This window comes from Triticum aestivum, chromosome 6D, assembly GCF_018294505.1.
Source record: "Triticum aestivum cultivar Chinese Spring chromosome 6D, IWGSC CS RefSeq v2.1, whole genome shotgun sequence".
Classification (NCBI taxonomy): Eukaryota; Viridiplantae; Streptophyta; class Magnoliopsida; order Poales; family Poaceae; genus Triticum; species Triticum aestivum.
Genome location: NC_057811.1, coordinates 798,899 through 806,891, shown reverse-complemented (window position 1 = coordinate 806,891; position 7,993 = coordinate 798,899). Strand labels below are relative to the sequence as shown.

The following is a 7,993-nucleotide window of genomic DNA, read 5'->3' as shown; positions in this document are numbered from 1 at the left end:
GAATGACATCTCTAAACGTCATCATCGAGGGATATGGCCGAGGCCTTGCTCCCAACAAACATCCCATGTTGGTACCGACTGCAACACCACAACGAAGAGCGGCGAGGTTGATAGTGCCTTGGGGACCAGAGTGCATTTTCTCAGTGGTTTCTATGGTCATGTTTGGTAATATGGATGACTTATTTGTAATTTAATTTTATCTTAGGGGCCCTTCAGCATGTTGGGTTGTAGTAAACAAAAATTCTCATGTGTTCTCCCTATACCTGGCCATACCTCGGGCCGGGCCTAGCCAAACCCGACGCAAAAAACCCAAGGCCAAGCCCGGCCCTCCAGCGGCCGCAAAAGCAGCCCCGCCGGCGGCGGTGAGGACGAGGACGGCGCCGACGACGGGGACGGCGGGAAGTACAACTCGTTCGGTGTCGTGCCCGTCAGGCCCGCAGCCGGATACGGGGACGAGGAGGAAGAGGAGGCGAGAGATTTGTTTGGCTCCGACAACGAGGAGTACGTCAAGACCCCCCGCGTAGCAACTACCTAATTCCAGGTAAGCCTCTCGTTACTGAATTAGCCGCTAGATTCTCCTGGGTCAAGTTATCTCCTCAGTATTTGGTGAGCAGAATTTCTTAGGAGATTGCTACATAACCCTGCCCAGTTTGTGTATGATTGGCTAGTTTTGTTGATCGTTGGGCTCTGGGAGCTGCAGTGGACATTTGGCCTGTGGCAGAATTAACCTTCTTGCTTGAGTACACGTTGAACTCTTCATGCTGCAGACTTGTGTTTGAATCATTGTTCCAAATTTCAGCAGTGTATGTCAGGCTAAGTAGAGCATAATGTTGGATTAAATTCTCTGCTAGCATCTTCTGGTTCTTGCTTGATTTTGAAGAGTCAGAGAAACTTTGAGTTACAAAAGCATTAAGCAGAACTACTGAAGAGAGTATGAGAACGAACCATGAAACCATATATATAATTGGGTGGAAAGATACATTCGACTATCTTCATTTCCTTTTTTGGTTGAAACTTGTTCAGCGCGGGATGCGACAACGCATCTGGCCGGAGGAGAACATGGCAGCGGCATCTCCTGGCGGCAATGCTTCAAGGCGACGGGCTGAGGCGGCGGTGCAGGGATCCGCTCGGTGTGCTGTTGCTGCTGAGGGCGGACGGGGGAGCCGGGTCGAGGTGGCAGGTTCGTCCGTGATGCCAAGGTAAATTTCTCTGAATCCTTCTCCCCCTTGCCCCTGATCTCTACCACTCTGTCTCTTCCCGCCCATCTATGCAGTATTGTGTAAGTGTTGTGGTTCCTTTCTTATTTTTTTGAATAAACCTCTGATCCTCAAGCGAGCGAGACCAACGGGGAAAGGAACAGGGCGTGGCCTCACATGGTGGCTTGCCGTCTGCTTCACTGTTTCGTACCTTTCTCTCTACAATTCCTTCACCTTCAGAAACTATGAACAGGTCTCTACATCTATTCTTCAAATTTTCAGATCCACTGCCCCTTCTAGCTCTCTACACTGTACCCTGAACCGTTACTGATGTGCACTTTGTTCAGTTTATTTTTAGAAGGGATTTGAGATGGTGCCCGACATTATAGTAAGTTCAAGACTGTTGCTGAATGAGTGGTGTGTGCAGCCAGACCTCCGTCCACTTCTTTCTATGTTGTTGAGCAGTCGGTGGTGTCGCCGCAGTCGTCCTCATCCCTCGTGCGTGATGCCAGAGAGACGATCTGCCGGAAGCTCAACTATGTGTGCCCGCATCCCCTTCCTTTCTTTCTTCCGCATGTCAATTTTTCTGTCATTTCTCCTCATTTTTTCAGGAAATGCTCTTGGAGTTGCAGCCTTGTAGGAAAGAGACTCTTGAAGAGGTGATTTATTTTACGCAAACCTTTCCATGAACCAATTCATCTTTCTCGAGTGGTTCATTGCCCTGTCGGTGCTCTTTTTGTTTTATTCTCATGAATGATTTGAGATTGATGTGATGCTATGCGAGCCTGGAGTGTTAGACCGAGTCACACATATATAGTTTCTGGTGCTAATTTCATGCACAATTGTATTGCTCTTTAGGTCCTCTCTTGCCATTTGATACATCCATCACCATGACATTAACTGTTTGTCATGAGTTTTGGCATAATTAATTAATTTTACAACTTCTACATTTGTATTGTACATCCTAATTGGTAATTAGCCACGCATTTTGAGGTTATGAAAGTTGAACCATATCACAATTTCTAAGCTGTATGAAATTTTGGTTTACATTTTTCAGAGTTTTTTTACTAAAAAAAGAATGAAATAAGACGTGAGATGCATTTAGATCTCAAGGAAAAATATTACAGATGTTGCGTGCTTATCCAAATCACAAAAATGTTTCTGATTTTATCTGATCTCATATCGGGTAACTCCCTTTACCGCGTCACAAGTTCTATCATTCTGATAGATGGTCGAAATATTTCACCGGCTTGCTTCAAATCCTATTGATCAACCCCGAAACACATGCCCTAAAGCTTGTTACTCTCTGGGAATCATTTCTATCATAATCTACAACTATCATGCTTCAAATTGACTACGTTTATCATAATTTGTTCATGCCCGACAGATTTTCTTTCTTCGCAGCTGATCTGATAAGTGACAATACGACTGTACTTTTTATTTACAGGTAATTGATAATATGTACGTTCTCATTTTCTTCTATACTCCAGTGCCCCATGCATTTTTTCTTACATCATGCCAGAATACCATATGAACTATTTTCGTGTGACTGTTATGCGCTAGGGTGAGTCCAGTTATCCTTAATCAGGCAATACTTTTTGTGAGAAAGTATACATTTTGTTTAGGACAACACCAGGTTATGGCTTAGAGTATCTACTAGATGCTAATCAAACACTGCAGGTAGGCGAAATTAATGCTAGGTGATGTGTGTGTAGGTGCTAAGAAAAAAAACCTAGGCACTTTTTGGAGAAGTTCTTTGCCTCCTGTTGGCAAGTAATAAAAGGTGACCTCATGCGTGCTTTCGAGGCCTTTTACCACGGGGACATGAGAGGCCTTCCAGTTATAAAGAAGGCAATTGTGATGCTTCTCCTAAGATGGACGGTGCGGTGGACATCAAGGATTTCAGGTCGGTTAGCCTTATGCATGGGGCGATCAAAATTTTCGTCGAAGTCCTCTCCATGAGACTTGTGGTGGATCTTTCGCGCCTAGTGGGGGAACACCAAAGTGCATTCATCAAGGGCTGCTCCATACATGACAACTTCATGCTTGTGCAATGCACGGCGCAGCGCCTACATGCTCTCCGTGCGCCGGCAATCATGCTCAAGCTTGATATCTCTAAAGTTTTTGATTCGGTGCAATGGTCGTTCTTGAGGAAGTCTTGAGCAAATTGGGCTTTGGTAACCATTGGATCTCATGGATATGTGGCCTTTTGGCCAACTCCTCAACGCAGATCTTGGTGAATGGGACGCTGGGAGGCCTATCTACAATTGTGTGGGCCTGAGACAAGGAGATCCGTTATCTCCCATGCAACATCATGATTATGGAGCCATTACAGCTTATGTTTGAGTTTGCAGCAGAGAGGGGACTTCTTGCTCCGCTCGTAAGAGTGGGCATGAACATCGCCTGTCAATTTTTTTATGAAATTGAACAAAATATCGCCAATTCAAAAAAATGTTCATGAATGGAAAAATACCCTAAAAATTAAAAAATTGTTCATGACTTACAAAATAGTTTATTCATTCATAAAATGTCCGTTGATTCAAAAAATAATCATGCATTCAAAATGTTCGTTAAATCAAAAAAAATATTCATCAAATAAAAAAAGTTCATGAATTTCAATAATTGTTCCACCAATTTCCAAAAAATGTTCATCCATTCTAAAAATGTTTGCCGATGAAAATTGTAAGAGGAATGTTCACAATTTTTAAAAAATGTTTCTAAATGTTATAAAAATTGATTTCAAACATGTTAATGAATTTGAAATATGTTCATGATTTCAAACATGTTCACGAATTTAAAGAAAAGTTCATGAATTCATGAAATTGAGAGTGATAGTGTATCTCAGTGATGCAGCAAAATGTGATCTCGGCCATTGGCCCGTTGCAACGCACGGGCCCCTTTAATATCAAAAGATGCTTCTAAAGAAAAGGTGTGCTCTCGTTGCCGAAATAACACCGCCCAAGACCTAAAATGGGGAAGACAAAAAATTCAGAGTTTCCAAATGAAACGCCAAATTATGATTTTTCTAAACCATAGTCTTTAGAAATGCTTGTAAAATGATAATGATAATTTTAAAAATTATAAATAAAAATATTAATTTGGTTTTCAATAGGTCGGTAGACCAAACTTATAACATGACAAAGTCTGTAAAGAGAGATCTAAAAGACTAGAATATCATCAAAAAACTACACATGGACAAGGGTGCACGGAAGTCTGCCTACTCCAACTTTTTGAATTGTTCACAAATACAAAAAACGTTCTTGAATGTCAAAAATAATCAACAAGTTCAGAAAATATTTGTGAATTTAGGAAATATCCACAAATTTGAAAAACCCTTGGCAGATTTGGTATCCACAAGCTTAGAAAAAGTTCTCCGCGGAAAAGAAAGGTTTTAGAAAAAGTTTATTAATTCAGAAAATGTTCACGAACTCATAAAATATTCACGAATTTGGGAAATGTTTATGAATTTATAAAATGTTCAAAAATTGAACAATGTTTGTGAATTCAAAAAACAAAAGAAAAAATGAGACCCAAGAAAGAAAAAAAAAATGAAGGTCCACAAATATATCAAGACAAACAAACAAGAAAGCAATCTTTATCTTAGTCTTTGGCAGCCAGACAGATGCTACTGCCTGGGAACTATGGGTGGTGTAATTCCCTTGGATTTCTTAATTGCTTCACAGCATAATATATCTATCATACATTACAGCATATATGTACTCCCTCCGTCCCAAAATAAGTGTCTCAACTTTATACTAACTCTAGTACAAAGTTGTACTAAACTTAAGACACTTATTTTGGGACGGAGGGAGTAATACCTAGCATACATCACAGCATAATTTGCCAAGCTTAATTTACTAGCAAGCAGTGGGTATAAGTAATGCAGGGCAGGGAAACATATAATAAATGCATAATTGATCAAAAATCTCTTGCTTGATATATATACTCATTCATTCATTCATTCAGTACTACTACTCCATGAGGATGAGAGCATCCATACATATATACTGGGAAGGAGCTATATATGCATAGCATCTTAGCAAGTAGTAGTAGTAGTAGCAGTGATTCATCCATCTCTGCCTCTGCCTAAAGCTTGGAAGATGGCAGGCCTGCAACCAACAACACCAATCAATAGTCAATACAAGCTACAAGATGTCTTTAGCTAACTAAGATCAGAGAGCTAGGCGGGTATATAACAGTTACCGAGCTGCTTGGCATTAACGATGCTTGGGCAGGCAGGGGGCGGCGCCGCCTTCTCGTCGAGGAAGGGCTCCACCGCGTTCGGGTTCCCCCACACCGGGTACCCCTTTATCTTACCCTGTCAGTTTTAACAAACACTTGCTCCATCAGGTTTCGATCAGTAGTCACCTACCTACTACTTTAGCAATAAACATTAAGGGCTACTCGATTGATTAAGCGATCATCATCCAAGGAAACTCACAAGCACGTTAAGAGCAGCGAGTGTCGCCATCCCTTCACGCGTCCACTGCACGCACGCAGTCAACCAAACAAACGGAGAAATCCATCAGAGGATGCATGGCAATGCCCATGGCATGGATGTACAAATCCATTACTTCACTTCAGTTGAATCCAATTTATATAGATACATCATACAAGTTCGCACCTTGGATGCAGATGCGATGTGAGGCACGACAACGGCATTCTTCATCTCAGCCAGCCCTGGCTTCATGTAAGGCTCATCCTCAAAAACATCGAGGCCAACACGGAACATGGGATTCGCCCTCAGGTGCTCCACCAGTGCTACCTCGTCGATCACCGGGCCACGGCTCGCGTTCACCAGCACTGCCTCCTTCTTCATCATCGCCAGCCGCTCTGGGTTTATCAGGTGGTACGTTGTCTTGTCCAGCACTGGGTGCAGGCTTATCTGTTGCCATCAACAGAAACAGAGTTCCTTGTCTCAAATGTAAAAAAGTTCATCTGTATTTTGAAAATTGCAATGCCCCGGTGCATATTGTATCTAATTAACTGACCACATCAGCCTCCCTGAGGACCTCCTCCATGCTGGAAGCCCTCTTCCATGTCACGGGCTGCTCACCATTGGCTTTCAGGAACTGGCCATACGCTGCATCATATAAACATTATTATTACACATGTCTTAAATCCACATCAAATGCATAAATAGCTGACACAAGAATAATAGAGCTGTAAATCGGTATGGGTAGGTAATACAATTTACCGGTGACGAATTTCTCGAGCCGTGTGGACTGGTACAGGTCGAAGTAGATCAAGTTCATCTTGAACCCCTCAATCTAGCACACACAAAATTTAAGTCGGTTTTACATTGCTCATACCTACTCAACAGGTTAGCTTGAGATGAGATTTATTTATGGAGGATGGATAAAGTGGTACCATCATCCTTGCATAAGCTGAGCCGATGCGGCCAGCTCCGATCACTCCAACAGTCTGCCCCTTGAGCAAGTTCCCAACAAACCTGCATTCATTATTTCATTCAATCCGTATATCTTAAATAGTACATCCCTTTATATAGATGTATATATGCTGCTGACATATCAAGCTGTATAAATAGCACAGCAGTCAATCACTCACAGGTGCGGGAGCCATCCGTCGTAGAGGCCAGCCCTCATGAATTGGTCGGCCTCAACGATCCTCCGGGCAGCCGCCACCGACAGCGATGCCGCTAGCTCCGCCGTCGTCTCAGTAAGAACACCCTGCATACACCCATCCATCATGGTAATCACGAGATTCAGACTTCAGAGCAACATTCATCATATCAAAGGCACTTGTCAGTCAAATAAATTCCATGTGCTACATACAGGCGTGTTGCCGATGGCGATGCCATTCCTGTTGGCAGCATCTACGTCGACGTTGTTGTAACCGACGGCCATGTTGCTGAAGGCTGTCCCGCCAGCGCGCTTGAGCGCAGAGAAGAGCACTTCCCCCCAGTCCTCTGTTAGCTGCAGCCAATTTGTGCCACACAAGTCATCATCCAGATTGATAACTAATTGAATACTTGAAACAAGACATAAAGAAGAGCCTTGTTAAAAGGATAACAAACTATATATGACCTTAACCACAGTTTTTAGGAAACCTTAACTACACCTTTTAGGACAGTACAACAACCTAATACAAGTACTCCCTCCGTTACATAACCCACGACAAGAAAATTCATAAAGGAAAGGAATAACAAGCTGGGGTTGCTTGCCTGGCCGATGACACCATGGCAGTGATCACCGATGAGTGCCAGTATGTCGTCGACAGAGAGGATGGTCTTCTTCTCCGTGCATATCTGCGCGCTCAACATGCAAGAAAATTCAGCATCTGTTATCATCATAGCAATGAAACAGAGCAAGCAACAGCAAAGAAACAGAGCAGCGCACCTCGAGGCGGCAGTCGTTGTCAGTGAGGAGCTTGATCCAGCGGGTGCCGGGCATGGACTTGGTGCTCACCACACGGTACTTGCCGCTGGGGTTCCACACCTCTATTGATATCGGCTTCGCCATGGCTGGAGCAGCTGCAAGGAGGAGAAACAAGAAGCTAGATGCAAGTGGTGGTGACAAGCTACATGTAGTGCTTCTCTTATCAGGTTGAGAAGGAAACATGAGGCGCCAGGATTTTCTGCTATTTTGGAAGGCAAGGCAGAGGCCACTTGGTGGATAAGACCACAAGATCATGAGTGGCTCCAGGCCCCTCACCCTCTGAATGAGACACTTCCTTATCATCTAAGGCTTCAGAAATCAGAGGCCCAGAACAATTTGTTTGCTCTCATCAGGCACAACAGAAACATATATAACCAAAAACAGTAAACAGAAATCTGC

General features: G+C 43.2%; 1 protein-coding gene across 1 annotated transcript; it reads right to left on the bottom strand.

Annotated features, from left to right (window-relative positions):
• Positions 1 to 5,110: 5,110 nt before the first annotated feature.
• On the bottom strand, positions 5,111 to 7,865 carry LOC123142882 (glycerate dehydrogenase). Its single transcript, XM_044561588.1, has 11 exons — positions 7,556 to 7,865; positions 7,381 to 7,464; positions 6,992 to 7,132; positions 6,765 to 6,886; positions 6,567 to 6,648; positions 6,394 to 6,466; positions 6,188 to 6,279; positions 5,821 to 6,081; positions 5,638 to 5,682; positions 5,400 to 5,514; positions 5,111 to 5,305 (listed from the first exon to the last, which is right to left on the bottom strand). Exons 1-11 carry the CDS (start codon positions 7,847 to 7,849, stop codon positions 5,283 to 5,285), a joined length of 1,332 nt encoding a protein of 443 aa, XP_044417523.1. The 5' UTR covers positions 7,850 to 7,865; the 3' UTR covers positions 5,111 to 5,282.
• Between the last annotated feature and the right edge of the window lie 128 nt (positions 7,866 to 7,993).

Coding starts and splice junctions, on each gene's coding strand:
- LOC123142882 (XM_044561588.1), bottom strand. CDS start 7,849: ATGATCTTGTGGTCTTATCCACCAAGTGGCCTCTGCCTTGCCTTCCAA. Junction 6,467..6,566: donor CAGCTTATGCAAGGATGATG/GTACCACTTTAT, acceptor TGTGTGTGCTAG/ATTGAGGGGTTCAAGATGAA. Junction 6,082..6,187: donor TCCTCAGGGAGGCTGATGTG/GTCAGTTAATTA, acceptor TGATGGCAACAG/ATAAGCCTGCACCCAGTGCT.